Raw genomic sequence first — 15,433 nt, 5'->3', positions numbered from 1 at the left:
TATACGTGCTAACGAGCTATACGTGCTAACGAGCTATACGTGCTAACGAGCTATACGTGCTAACGAGCTATACGTGCTAACGAGCTATACGTGCTAACGAGCTATACGTGCTAACGAGCTATACGTGCTGAAGTCCAACCTCAAAACATAAATGGAAAAACCAAAGCCTGTAACACCTTCCCCTTTAAGACAACAAATATATTCTATATTTAGTTGGACAAGTTTGCTCACTACCAACAGAAAACAACTTCCATTTCACATTATAATCAATTACAATGCTTCACCAATATAAACATGGTTTCTACTGGCTGTCACCAATTAAAAACAAGAAAAAGCTTTTTTTTTTTAAATATTTTTAATTTTTCTATAATCTTATTTTTTGAAAAACTCACTAGCTTCTAGAACTCTCTTCTTCCTAAATCTCATTAGCTTCTAAAATGTTTGACTGCCCACCATTGAGAATTTGTGCAACCAAGTTGTCCTTACCACAGTCTGATTTCAAGAGGGAACTCCTGCAATATCTGTAGTAACTTTCCACCTCGTTGCACAGCTTCTCTCTCTTTTCAGGGTTCACTAGATAGGTACAGTGCCTTGCGAAAGTATTCGGCCCCCTTGAACTTTGCGACCTTTTGCCACATTTCAGGCTTCAAACATAGATATAAAACTGTATTTTTTGTGAAGAATCAACAACAAGTGGGACACAATCATGAAGTGGAACGACATTTATTGGATATTTCAAACTTTTTTAACAAATCAAAAACTGAAAAATTGGGCGTGCAAAATTATTCAGCCCCCTTAAGTTAATACTTTGTAGCGCCACCTTTTGCTGCGATTACAACTGTAAGTCGCTTGGGGTATGTCTCTATCAGTTTTGCACATCGAGAGACTGAAATTTTTTCCCATTCCTCCTTGCAAAACAGCTCGAGCTCAGTGAGGTTGGATGGAGAGCATTTGTGAACAGCAGTTTTCAGTTCTTTCCACAGATTCTCGATTGGATTCAGGTCTGGACTTTGACTTGGCCATTCTAACACCTGGATATGTTTATTTTTGAACCATTCCATTGTAGATTTTGCTTTATGTTTTGGATCATTGTCTTGTTGGAAGACAAATCCCAGTCTCAGGTCTTTTGCAGACTCCATCAGGTTTTCTTCCAGAATGGTCCTGTATTTGGCTCCATCCATCTTCCCATCAATTTTAACCATCTTCCCTGTACCGGCTGAAGAAAAGCAGGCCCAAACCATGATGCTGCCACCACCATGTTTGACAGTGGGGATGGTGTGTTCAGGGTGATGAGCTGTGTTGCTTTTACGCCAAACATAACGTTTTGCATTGTTGCCAAAAAGTTCAATTTTGGTTTCATCTGACCAGAGCACCTTCTTCCACATGTTTGGTGTGTCTCCCAGGTGGCTTGTGGCAAACTTTAAACTACACTTTTTATGGATATCTTTAAGAAATGGCTTTCTTCTTGCCACTCTTCCATAAAGGCCAGATTTGTGCAATATACGACTGATTGTTGTCCTATGGACAGAGTCTCCCACCTCAGCTGTAGATCTCTGCAGTTCATCCAGAGTGATCATGGGCCTCTTGGCTGCATCTCTGATCAGTCTTCTCCTTGTATGAGCTGAAAGTTTAGAGGGACGGCCAGGTCTTGGTAGATTTGCAGTGGTCTGATACTCCTTCCATTTCAATATTATCGCTTGCACAGTGCTCCTTGGGATGTTTAAAGCTTGGGAAATCTTTTTGTATCCAAATCCGGCTTTAAACTTATTCACAACAGTATCTCGGACCTGCCTGGTGTGTTCCTTGTTCTTCATGATGCTCTCTGCGCTTTTAACGGACCTCTGAGACTATCACAGTGCAGGTGCATTTATACGGAGACTTGATTACACACAGGTGGATTGTATTTATCATCATTAGTCATTTAGGTCAACATTGGATCATTCAGAGATCCTCACTGAACTTCTGGAGAGAGTTTGCTGCACTGAAAGTAAAGGGGCTGAATAATTTTGCACGCCCAATTTTTCAGTTTTTGATTTGTTAAAAAGGTTTGAAATATCCAATAAATGTTGTTCCACTTCATGATTGTGTCCCACTTGTTGTTGATTCTTCACAAAAAAATACAGTTTTATATCTTTATGTTTGAAGCCTGAAATGTGGCAAAAGGTCGCAAAGTTCAAGGGGGCTGAATACTTTCGCAAGGCACTGTGTGTTGTTGGATCGGGGCCCAGTCCCCAATGTCATGCTCTAGTACATTTGGGTTGGCATATCTGAGAATGAACCCTGATATTCTAAAAGCAGGGCAACAATGTCAATATAATTTGTACCCAAAAATTGTCAGTTGGTTACATAAATAAACATAATAGCTAAATATTACATGAATTGTAAATATAAATATATCAAATATCAACACCAAATGTACACCCCTTTGTTCATATGTATTGGCAATAATTAACTTAGGATACACCCCTTTTTTCAAGTTTCACCTAAAATGACATACCCAAATCTAACTGCCTGTAGCTCAGGCCTGAAACAAGAATATGCATTTTCGTGGTACTATTTGAAAGGAAATATTTTGAAATTTGTGGAAATGTTAAAGGAATGTAGGAGAATATAACAGAATAGTAAAATATAATACAAAGAAAAAACAACCGTTCTTTTGTATTTTTTTTGTACCAACATCTTTGAAATGCAAGAGAAAGGCCATAGTGTATTATTCCAGCCCAGGTGCAAGTTAGATTTTGTCTACTAGATGGCAGCAGTGTATGGGCAAAGTTTTAGACTGATCCAATGAACCATTGCATTTCTGTAAAAAATTTGTATCAAGACTGCCCAAATGTGCCTAATATGTTTATTAATAAGTTTTCATGTTCAAAATTATACACTCTTCTCAAACAATAGCATGGTATTGTTTCACTTTAATAGTTACTGTAAATTGGACATAGCTTAAATTATTGTTCATCTAACTGCAAACTGCCAATATCAGATATATCTATGTCCTGGGAAATGTTCTTGTTACTTGCAAAGTCATGCTAATCGCATTAGCCTAGGTTAGCTCAACCGTCCCGTGGTATGGTGCAGCATGGACTAATAAAAACATGTATCTTTTGTCAGGCTGAATGTTTGAAATATGAGGTGATTTGAGACATGCTTCTTCAGTAGAGGCAGGTGGTTAGATCGTTGGGCCAGTAACCGAAAGGTTGCTGGATCTGAATCCCGGAGCTGACAAGGTAAAAAATCAGTTTTTTTAGCAAGGCAGTTATCTCGCCGTGGACGTCGATAAAGGAAACCCCTATACACCTCTCTGATTCAGAGGGGTTGGGTTAAATGCGGAAGACTCATTCAGTTGTACAACAGACTTCCCTGAAGACTATTTGCGTTTGAATTATGTCAAGAAATACTGGAGTGACATAAGTTTGTTAATAAAATTGATTATTGGCAAATGTATTATTCTGGGTCCATGTGTATAGGCTGCAAGTATGTTGAAATGAAGATGTTTTAAAGTCATTGACAAAATTACATATTTTCAACTAAAACCGAATGTATATTGGTCAACATTTAGCTATTTTGGTGGGATAGTGTTAAGGGATTTCTTTTTACCAATAATGACCAATTATGTATACATTTCAATCAGGACTGACTAATCAGAATACTATTATGTTACTGTATAGATGTCTGAATTTTCTTTTAATCCTTGTACTGAATATAATGTGTGTAAATATAATCAAGAATTAGAACAATGACTGTCTGTTCCTTGGTAGAAATTAATGAACTTATAGTCAGACTGGCTAGAATGCTTATCTACACATCTACGATGTGGGAAGGCTTGAGAACTATACAGCCATTGTACTGGAGTGGAGATGAGACGGGATAGTACGGAAACTAATGACGTAATTTTCAGTTTATAACCTGTGGTAAACTGTATCATGTTCAGTACTCTCGAGAATAAATGCTGCTGATTGATTTTGAGACTGGTCTCTGTCCATTTTATGCAAATAAGAGTCTTACAAATTCTTAGAAATTGACAGTGTTTCATTTTAATTGGGTATTAAAACATATAGGAATTCAATTCCTGCAACAGATAGTCCCAATGTCAAAACACAGTTTTAACGTGTCCAAATCAATAACCAATATGCAGAAACAGGTTGTGATATATTGAAAACCTAAACATAAAATGTACAATATAAACACATCTGCCACAATAACCATATTACTTTTATTTATTAAACAAGCACCTTATAAACTGCACAAGCACCAGAAACACTTGTTTTGACAAGTAATAATAAATCACTGATTTCGATTAGTGGGGAAATCAGGTTGTACTGCTGTTGAAACTAACACAACAAACAAAAAAAACACCTGGAAATTAGAGTTACCTGTTACCTCACTGGTTAGAGGACAACCTGCAGAAGAAAGTCAGCTACATTTTGGAGAGATGGAACACTTATTTGTCATCACTCATCAAACTAACAGCTCAAAAACCACAAGGAATCTGGGAATAATGTGTACATCACTGGTTAGAAGACAACTTGTAGAAAACAGCTAGCTACATATTGATTCAAGTGGGTCGCCAACGCGGTAAGTGCAACACAACTCTTTTTTTGTTAGTCACTTTTTGTTAGACCACATAAATAGTACTCTTCCATTTCAGAGCCTGGATTTTTCCCAAGGCTAATATCCATATCACGCTGAAATCAATTGAACAGGGGGCAAACGTTTAGGGTTCTACATTGTGACTTCATTAAAATACTCCTACTACAATGTTAAAACATTCTACATTTTGAGATTTTATTTCATTGATATCGTGAAACAACTCCTTCATGTATGTTTTTTCTGATGTTTGATCAGAGATCTTTTGCTAGAGTATCTCTTGTCACATTGATCACAGCTATAAGGCTTCTCTCCTGTGTGTGTTCTCTGGTGTATAGTCAGACTGCTAGAAGTAACAAAACTCTTCCCACATTGATCACAGCTATAAGGTTTCACTCCTGTGTGTGTTCTCTGGTGTGATATCAGGCTGAATGACTGACTAAAAGTCTTCCCACATTGTTTACAGTTATACGGTTTCTCTCCTGTGTGTGTTCTCTGGTGTTTAGTCAGACTGCTAGAAGTAACAAAACTCTTCCCACATTGATCACATCTATAAGGTTTCTCTCCTGTGTGTGTTCTCTGGTGTGATTCTAAACATCCCGAAGAAACAAAACTCTTTCCACAGTCAGAGCAGCTAAAAAGTTTCTCTCCTGTGTGTGTTCTCTGGTGTTTAGTTAGACTGCTACATGTAAGATATCTCTTCCCACATTGATCACAGCTATAAGGTTTCTCTCCTGTGTGGATTCTTTGATGAATTGTAATGCCTGCTGAGGAGGTGAATCTCTTCCCACAGTCAGAGCAGCAGTGAGATTTTTTCCCTGTGGGTCTCTGCTGGTGCTTCTTGAGGAGTTCAGATCTGGAGAGACCTTTCTCTGCCTCGTCAGCATCATGAGGTTGTTGAGGCTCCCCAGAGGATCCAAGATAGTCACGTCTCTTTCCTGTGTGAACAGAGTCAGGCAGATGGTTAAAGGCCCACAACAGCGGAAATCCATAGTAAAATGTGATGCCAACAGCGTAGCCATGTTGTACAACAATTGACATCTGTAATGAATGTTAAAATTATTTGACAATTGTCTTAAGACAGTCAAGTGAGAAAGTTCTAGTTTGTCTTGTTTTCACATTAGTAGTAACATCGATGATTGTAGGCCAGAAATAAGTTATTCAAGTTGTTGAAATCCTAAGCACTGTGCCAGACGACTTTTGGTCTCCAATATCGGCCCCTTTCTATGTTTGCTAAAATTGCAGCACGAGGGCGATGCACACACAATTTGATTGCAGAAACACCTCCCTCCTGATGAGGAAACCGCTAGTTATGGATGTAGTATATCTGCCTGGAGCAAAAATGGTGAGCGAAGATTTTAGATTTTCACAATGTATTCTGAATATTACAGCGCACTATCAGCGCAAGATCAGGAGTGCTACTCAAGGAAACTCACATTAAGCTCTGTGTCTATTCACTAATTCACTCATGAGCTTTTAAGTCCCCTGATCTGGAAAATCTCTTTTCACATTGGAAGCGGTGGTATGGCTTTTCTCCTGTGTGTGTCCTCTCATGGCGTTTTAGGTTCCCTAACCAGCAAACTCTTTTCACAATGGGAGCAGTGGTGTTGTCTCGCTGGTTTGGGTGTCTCTGGGTCTGGTTTCCCTGAAGGACTCTTCCTGCTGTCATAGTGAGAGTCTGGTCTCTCTCCTGCCAAAGACAAACAGTATCTAGTATCTTCCTATGAGGTGTAATCTAGACTATATCCCTCAATAAAAGAGCAGAACTGGTCATCACAGAGTGGCTGTAGTGCTTTGTAGGCTGGGTAAATCCATTTGAATTCAAAACATTTTTTACAGCATCCCTTTTGATTTAAAAACAATCTTTCCTTACATGTTTGACTATGGAAGAAGTGGTAAGAAAGTTACTTTTTGAAACTGAATGTAAAAACATTAATGAGATATACAGTACCAGTCAAAAGTTTGGACATGTAAGAGTATAGCTTCTGTCCCCTCGCCCGATCCGGGCTCGAACCAGGGACCCTCTGCACACATCAGCAACATTCACCCACGAAGCATCGTTACCCATCGCTCCACAAAAGCCACGGCCCTTTCAGAGCAAGGGGAACGACTATTTCAAGGTCTCAGAGCAAGTGACGTCACCGATTAAAACGCTTTTAGCGCGCAGAACCGCAAACTAGCTAGCCATATCACATCGTTTACACTCACCCCCCTTTTGGCCTCCTCTTTTTCCGCAGCAACCAGTGATCTGGGTCAACAGCATCAATGTAACAGTATAGCGAGTGAAGTCACCGATTGAAACGCTATTAGCGCGCACCACGGCTAACTAGCTAGCCATTTCACATCGGTTACAGACATACCTGTTCATTCAAGGGTTTTTATTTATTTGTACTATTTTCTACATTGTAGAATAATAGTGAAGACATGACAACTATGAAATAACACATATGGAATCATGTAGTAACAAAAAAAGTGGTAAACAAATCAAAATATATTTTTAGCCTTGATGACAGCTTTGCACACTCTTGGCATTCTCTCAACCAGCTTCACCTGGAATGCTTTTCAAACAGTCTTGAAGGAGTTCCCACATATGCTGAGCACTCGTTGTCTGCTTTTCCTTCACTCTGCGGTCCAATTCATCCCAAACCATCTCAATTGAGTTGAGGTTGGGTGGCCAGGTCATCTGATGCAGCACTCCATCACTCTCATTTTTGGTCAAATAGCCCTTACACAGCCTGGAGGTGTATTGGGTCATTGTCCTGTTGAAAAACAAATGATAGTCCCACTAAGCGCAAACCAGATGGGATGGCGTATCGTTTCAAAATCAAATCAAATTTTATTTGTCACATACACATGGTTAGCAGATGTTAATGCGAGTGTAGCAAAATGCTGCAGAATGCTGTGGTAGCCAGACAGGTGTGGGCTTTTCCAAATCATTTCCAATCAACTGAATTTACCACAGGTGGACTCCAATGAAGTTGTAGAAACATCTCAAGGATGATTAATGGATACAGGATGCACCTGAACTCAAGTCAAGATCTCAAGTCTCATAGCAAAGGGACTGAATAATTATGTAAATAAGGTATTTGTTTTTTCTTTATAATAAATGTGATTTTATTTCTAAAAACCTATTTTCGCTTTGTCATTATGGGGTATTGTGATGTCATTATGGGGTATTATGTGTAGATTGATGAGGATTTGTATTTATTTAATCCATTGTAGAATAAGGCTGTAACGTAACAAAATGTGGAAAGACTTTAGTGACATAAATAAGGGGTTAAAAACATTTTTTATTCTCTCTCAGATCGAGGACAGACACTTCAGAACAAACTTCCTTTAGATTTTTTGGGGGAAACAATGTTACTATGGTTACTGTTGTTCCATGTTGTGAATGTTATCCAATGTGTTACTATGGTTACTGTTGTTCCATGTTGTGAATGTTATCTAATATGTTACTATGGGTTACAGCAGTATGGACTAATAATTTTGTCTTACAATTCAAAATCAGAAAGACAAATTATCCTTGGAGGGTGTATCTACAGGACTATACCGGGGAAGCCCTTCATGTTGGAGGGTGTTTCTACAGTACTATACTGGGGAAGCCCTTCATGTCGGAGGGTGTTTCTACAGTACTATACTGGGGAAGCCCTTCATGTCGGAGGGTGTTTCTACAGTACTATACTGGGTAAGCCCTTCATGTCGGAGGGTGTTTCTACAGTACTATACTGGGGAAGCCCTTCATGTCGGAGGGTGTTTCTACAGTACTATACTGGGGAAGCCCTTCATGTCGGAGGGTGTTTCTACAGTACTATACTGGGGAAGCCCTTCATGTCGGAGGGTGTTTCTACAGTACTATACTAGGGAAGCCCTTCATGTCGGAGGGTGTTTCTACAGTACTATACTGGGGAAGCCCTTCATGTCGGAGGGTGTTTCTACAGTACTATACTGGGGAAGCCCTTCATGTCGGAGGGTGTTTCTACAGTACTATACTGGGGAAGCCCTTCATGTCGGAGGGTGTTTCTACAGTACTATATTGGGGAAGCCCTTCATGTCGGAGGGTGTTTCTACAGTACTATACTGGGGAAGCCCTTCATGTCGGAGGGTGTTTCTACAGTACTATACTGGGGAAGCCCTTCATGTCGGAGGGTGTTTCTACAGTACTATACTGGGGAAGCCCTTCATGTCGGAGGGTGTTTCTACAGTACTATACTGGGGAAGCCCTTCATGTCGGAGGGTGTTTCTACAGTACTATACTGGGGAAGCCCTTCATGTCGGAGGGTGTTTCTACAGTACTATACTAGGGAAGCCCTTCATGTCGGAGGGTGTTTCTACAGTACTATACTGGGGAAGCCCTTCATGTCGGAGGGTGTTTCTACAGTACTATACTGGGGAAGCCCTTCATGTCGGAGGGTGTTTCTACAGTACTATACTGGGGAAGCCCTTCATGTCGGAGGGTGTTTCTACAGTACTATACTGGGGAAGCCCTTCATGTCGGAGGGTGTTTCTACAGTACTATACTGGGGAAGCCCTTCATGTCGGAGGGTGTTTCTACAGTACTATACTGGGGAAGCCCTTCATGTCGGAGGGTGTTTCTACAGTACTATACTGGGGAAGCCCTTCATGTCGGAGGGTGTTTCTACAGTACTATACTGGGGAAGCCCTTCATGTTGGAGGGTGTTTCTACAGTACTACACTTTTTCTAAAGAGACTCACCTATATCTTCACCACACAACCCTCCCCTTCTTCTTGTCTCAACATTTTAAATTATACTCGAGAGACATTATCTTCACACCTATTTGAGATGCTTTTCACTGACAGCCGCAACTCAGTAATCAGTGAGGCCTATTGCCACACACACTGCCCAAATAGGCATAAGCCTACAAGCTTGTGATTTGAAACCATACACAGCTATTTTTTTAAAGAAGCTAATGATCCCTAATTCCTCTGTGGCAACGACAAGGATTTTCTTTCTTTCTGTATAGACAGGAGTTATTATATAATTTGGGCAAATGTATCTCAATTTATTAACCTCTTGGGCCCACCACTATGCCATTTCTCTCCTGTTCTATTGGACCCACCACTATGTCAATTCTCTCCTGTTCTATTGGACACACCACCATGCCACTTCTCTCCTGTTCTATTGGACCCACCACTATGTAATTTTCTCTTGTTCTATTAGATCCACCACAATATAATTTCTCTCCTGTTCTATTGGATCCACCACTATGTCATTTCTCTCCTGTTCTATTGGACCCACCACTATGTCAATTCTCTCCTGTTCTATTGGACACACCACCATGCCACTTCTCTCCTGTTCTATTGGACCCACCACTATGTAATTTTCTCTTGTTCTATTTGATCCACCACAATGTAATTTCTCTCCTGTTCTATTGGATCCACCACTATGTAATTTCTCTCATGTTCTGTTTGACCCACCACTATGCCATTTCTCTCCTGTTCTATTGGAGACCCACCACTATGCCATTTCTCTCCTGTTCTATTGGTTTTCATATCAACTTTATTTCGTTGTCCAGAAGCCAAAGGCACAATCCTAGTTTTTGCAGCTGTAGACTCCCCCTCTTTCTAAGTTCCTAAAAGAGATGTTCATCTGTTAGATATTAACTTCTACCAGGTGGACTGTATAGAACGGTGTGTTCATCTCTGTCAGATATGAACCTCTACCAGGTGGACTGTATAGAACGGTGTGTTCATGTCTGTGGATTACAATGGATGACAATAATAAGAAGTATACCCAAAGAAAGGGGAGGCGGGAGCTAGAGAATCCGCAGTGCCGCTTTGTGGACAACGACTCCCCTTGTTTGGTCGGAGAGACATCTTGTTAGTATATCCATAATCTTTGGTGTAGCCAACCCAACTCTCACATGGCACTATTGGTGGGCACAGTGTGTAGTAAATCATCACTACACAAAAATCACTACATGCCGTGCCCCCCAGTCTGCGGTCAGCAGATAGACCCTTCTTAAATATATATGTTAAGTCACTTTTTGGAAACAGAACGGAAAAAACAAGGGGTAGCTTGCTCTCTGCGCCGTCTGATTGTAGACATCGGTCATCATCCTAGGGTCCTTCATTGAAGAGGTATTGACGAGCCAACTCCGAATATCCAAAGTTAAATACCGATTTAAGGCAGTACTTACTGGTGTTAATCAGATATCCTATCTCCTCCTCTTCATCTTCATCTTTCAATGTGATAGTAATCTCCCCTTCCTTCTTCACTCCAAAAACTGTATACTCCTCTTTCTCTTCCTCCTCTTTGACTGTAACATCCTCCTCTTTCACTCTGAACGAGTCTTTCTCTTCTTCTTTCACTGTAACAGCCTCACCCTCTACTTGTTTTTGTATTTTGACATCCTCTTCCTCCTCTTTCACCACAACGTTCAGCCACAGACCCTCTTCCTCCGTCCAGCAGACTTCCTCTTCTTTAACAGGAGGGGAGAAGTTTAGGGAGCTCATGTTCGGGGATGTTAGCTAGCCAGCTATCATTAGTGACCATGCTAGTGCTAACTTACCCAGCCAGCTACTATAGCTGACTAATAAAAAATTACGTAATATTAAATTAAATAGGTTAACAAGTAGATACGACAGAAGTGTGTCTAAAACACATTAGCTAATATACGCCGAAAGCGTATAAACAGCTGGAATATTTCGGCTATGTTGGATATCAAGCTACCGAGGTGTTTGACGAACTGTTTATGAAGAACCGTCCACTAGATTATACGTCACGCTAGCAGCAACGCCTGAAAGACGCACATCGCCGTCTGCTGACTGGAGTGGGAAACGCAGTTGAGGATCATATTTTATTTTCAGACAAAGATTCTTTTAAATGAATTTAATTAAATAATACCATTATATTGAGACATACAAAGACAGGAATGTGTTGATTGATTAGTGCGAATAAAACATGTTTACCACAGCATATTTTTAAGGCAGTTTCATTAATTAAGTCATACTACATCTAAATTAGCAGCTAGCTACAGTAGATCTATACTGCTCCTACAAGGTGTAACAATACCTCATATAGATGTATATAAGGAACAGACTAGGTCTATACTGCTCCAACATGGTGTAACAATACATCATGTAGATGTATATAATGAACAGACTAGGTATATACTGCTCCTACATGGTGTAACAACACATCATGTAGATGTATATAATGAACAGACTAGGTATATACTTCTCCTACATGGTGTAACAATACATCATGTAGATGTATATAATCAACAGACTAGGTCTGGTGTGGGGCTTTAAGGCGATGCTGTTAGTGTGACGTCTAATCTAGTGGACGGAACGCTTCTTTCAACAAATGCAACAGTTAGTCAGCCACCTCAGTAGCTTACTAGACAAAATAGCCGAACCAATTAAGCTCTTTAGTGTATTTTAGTCACTGTGTTTTAAACCCACTTCTGTCGTCTAGTTAGTTATCCGTTTTAATGTAATATATACGGTGTTGTTATTAGTCAGCTAGCGGGCTTGTTAAGTTAGCATTAGCCTAGCTAGCTAACATCTCCTACCATGAGCTCACTAAGTTACTCTCCTCCTGCTAAAGAAGATGAGGTCTGTTGGACGGAGAAAGAGGGAATGTGGCTGAACGTTGTCGTGAAAGAGGAAGAGGTGGCTGTCACAATACAAAAACAAGTAGAGGGTGAGGCTGTTATAGTGAAAGAAGAAGAGAAAGACGTTTCAGTTAAACAAGAAGAAGACGCGTTCAGGATGAAAGGGGATGAGGATGTTACTGTTAAAGAAGAGGAAGAGAAAGAGGAGGAGGGGGGAGATAAGTCACATTGGAAGAAGACGAGGATGAAACTGGATATCCGGGCTCGGTTTCCCAATGGCATGTTAAGGCATCCAATGGTTCTAACGATAAACGGGCCCTGATTAACACTAGTAAGTACTGTCTTAAAAACAGAGGCACAAACTCTGCCGTTTTTTTAACTGATGTGTGGTGTTACATGGGGAAATATGCAATAGCTACATCCATATTTAGACTTTTAAAATTATTTATAGCCATTGATTCTTGAAGAATATAACACATGTGTTTGAATGCTAAATGACGAGACAGAGGCATTGATGCGAGTAACCAGTCTTGTTCAGTACATCACAACACCTCCGGGTATCTCAAGCACCCCGGTAAAACCCAAGAGTTGCAGTAATGAACATTTACCAACAGATGGCATCACTGTGCCATCTTCCACCCATAACATCTTCCCTTTAATAAAATAGGACAGGAGGTGTCAATTCACTAACAAAACAAACCTAGTAACAATTTCCAACATGAACAGTTTAGTATTTTTTTTTTTTTTTTTCCAGAACAACAACACATTTTGATATTCTCTTCACTTTTATCTCTGTCAACAATCCCTGATGGGAAACCTACAGATTAAGTCTTTTTGGTGGCTGGGACAGACGCCCGCATCGTGAAAAAACAGGGGGCTTGTCTGCGAGGACTGCGGGTTCCCGCACAGGCGTGTCACCTGAATGTCTAAGGGGAGAATTGATGGGCGAGGGAGCGGCCGACCTGTGATCCCCTGGCTCTTCGCCCAGTGCCTCAGGCCCCATGTGACTTGCTGGGGTTCTGTCTTTTGTCATGCGACCCCTTTGACCATCAGGGTTCTGAGTAGGTGCTGGCTCAGCAATCCGAAGGTCAACCCTGTTACGACGGTACAGTGATCCATTCACTTCGACCAAGTAGGAGCGTGGTGCCACTTTCTGTACACAGGATCCGAGTCTCCAGAGGCCTGTCCGGTCCCCTGGTAGTGGCTTCATTCGCACCGTTTCACCCACCCTGAGCTCAGGTAAGTCTTTTGCTGATTTGTCGTAGATGAACTTGGAGACCTGTCTCCTGTGACGTAGCTTCACCAGCACGTCTGTCACCACACATTACTCCAGGAGAGTGCTGGCTACTGGCAGAGCTGCTTTTAAGCGCCGTGCCATGAGGCGCTGTGCCGGGCTGCTGTCCATGCCTTCTGTCGGGGTATTGCGCCACTGCAGGATTGCTTTCCAGGCATCTTTGCCCTCTCGCAGAGCCTTTTTGCAGAGGTTCTTTGTGATTTTTACTGCGGACTCTGCCTTCCCATTAGCTTTTGGGTGTCGTGGTGATGAAGTGACGTGCTCGAATTCCCATCCTGCAGCAAATTTTCGGAACTCAACTCCGGAGAATTGGGGTCCATTGTCTGAAATTACCCTATCTGGCTGGCCATAGCGGGCAAACTGAGCCTTGCAGCGTTTGATCGTTGTCTCTGCTGAGAGGTCGGGGAGGAGGTCGATCTCCCAAAAGTCTGAGTAATGATCGACTACCAGCAGAAAGTCTTTGCCACTGTGCTGGAAGAGATCTAGACTTACTATCTGCCAGGGGCGCATCGGTAGCTCGTGGGACATCATCGTCTCTCTCTGTTGCTCAATGGCATATTCATTGCAGATTGTGCATTTACTGACATAGTCTTTAATTTCACTCTGCATTCCTGGCCAATACAGTGTGTCACGTGCTTGTCTGTAACAGGCCTCACCTCCTATGTGACTTGAGTGCACGCGTGCCAACATCTCAGGGCGCAGAGACCGGGGAATAACGACTCTCTGACTCTTGAATATCACTCCGTTTTGAACACTGAGCTCCTCTTTGATTGGCCAATATTCTCTGACGGCTAAAGCAGTTTCTTCCCTGCAGTCGGGCCAGCCCATCAGAATCACAGACCTCAATGCCTGGAGTTGCCCGTCCCTGTCTGTGTGCTGTCTGATTTGTATAAGGCGCTGGTCCGTAACATTAAGGTAGTCAGCCTGGTTGATGTGTTCAACATCCACTTGCTCTGTTTGTAAGCTGCACACTGCGTGTTGTTCATGCATGGAGCGTGTGTGAGTGCCTGATGCAGTAGCCCTGCTGAGCGTGTCACTCACATACATCTCTGGCCCTGGCTTATACACCACCTTGAGGTTGTAGTTTTGTAGGGCCAGTAGCATGCTCTGCAGTCGTTTTGGGGCATTCAGGAGAGGCTTGCTGAATATAGCAATAAGGGGCTTGTGATCGGTCTCTGCGGTAATATTGTCGCGCCCGTACAGGTAGTGGTGGAAGCGTTGGCATGCAAACACAATGCTGTGGCATTCCTTCTCTATCTGGGCATAGTTCTGCTCTGTTGGGGTGAATGCCCTAGAGGCGAATGCCACAGGCTGGCCCTCCTGCATGAGGCAACAGCCAAGTCCATACTGGCTTGAGTCACTCTGAATCGTGACAGGTTTTGACACATTGTAGTATCGCAGTACAGGTGTCTGGGTGACCAGTTGTTTTATTTCCCTCACCGCTGCGTCATGTTTTGGGAGCCAATGCCAGATGGTGTCCTTGTCCATGAGCCTCCTCAGTGGCTCACACACTTCAGAGAGCCGCGGTAGGAATTTGGCCAGGTAGGTGACGAATCCGACGAAGCGCTGCACTCCCTTCACGTCAGATGGGTGGGGCATTTCCAAGACAGCCTTCACTTTTTCAGGATCCGCCTTCAATCCGGTGGAGGACAAGATGTGCCCATGAAAGCGGACCTCTGGCACTTTAAACTGAAGCTTTTTTATGCTTAGCCTTAGCTTGACCTGTCTGCATCTGACCATCAGGGCCAGCAGCTTGGCGTCATGGTCACATTCTGCCTCCTCATCACTGTCCCCACAGCCCACTACGAGAATGTCATCTGCTATGGGTTCCACGCCACTAAGTCCCATCAACAGCTCATGCTGTTTCCGCTGATACACCTCTGGAGCCACGGAGACACCAAACGGAAGCTTCAACCACCTCTTCCTGCCCCAGGGTGTCCAAAAGGTGGTCATGTAGCTGCTGGGCTCGTCGAGC

General features: G+C 42.2%; 1 protein-coding gene across 1 annotated transcript; it reads right to left on the bottom strand.

Annotated features, from left to right (window-relative positions):
• Positions 1-4,013: 4,013 nt before the first annotated feature.
• Positions 4,014-11,302, bottom strand: LOC139406929 (zinc finger protein 664-like). Its single transcript, XM_071150092.1, has 2 exons — positions 10,746-11,302; positions 4,014-5,525 (listed from the first exon to the last, which is right to left on the bottom strand). The coding sequence occupies exons 1-2, from the start codon at positions 11,059-11,061 to the stop codon at positions 4,816-4,818; spliced, it is 1,026 nt and encodes a 341-aa protein (XP_071006193.1). The 5' UTR covers positions 11,062-11,302; the 3' UTR covers positions 4,014-4,815.
• Positions 11,303-15,433: the final 4,131 nt, after the last annotated feature.

The sequence above is a fragment of the Oncorhynchus clarkii genome, chromosome 4 (assembly GCF_045791955.1).
Source record: "Oncorhynchus clarkii lewisi isolate Uvic-CL-2024 chromosome 4, UVic_Ocla_1.0, whole genome shotgun sequence".
Taxonomy (NCBI): domain Eukaryota; kingdom Metazoa; phylum Chordata; class Actinopteri; order Salmoniformes; family Salmonidae; genus Oncorhynchus; species Oncorhynchus clarkii.
Note: the sequence above shows the minus strand (reverse complement) of the source record. Positions and strands in the feature narration are given on the sequence as shown.

What these genes read in the sequence shown, in the direction of transcription:
- LOC139406929 (XM_071150092.1), bottom strand. Translation starts at nt 11,061, where the DNA reads ATGAGCTCCCTAAACTTCTCCCCTCCTGTTAAAGAAGAGGAAGTCTGC. An exon ending in AGGATATCTGATTAACACCA is followed by an intron (nt 5,526 to 10,745) that starts GTAAGTACTGCC and finishes CTGTTCACACAG; the next exon opens with GAAAGAGACGTGACTATCTT.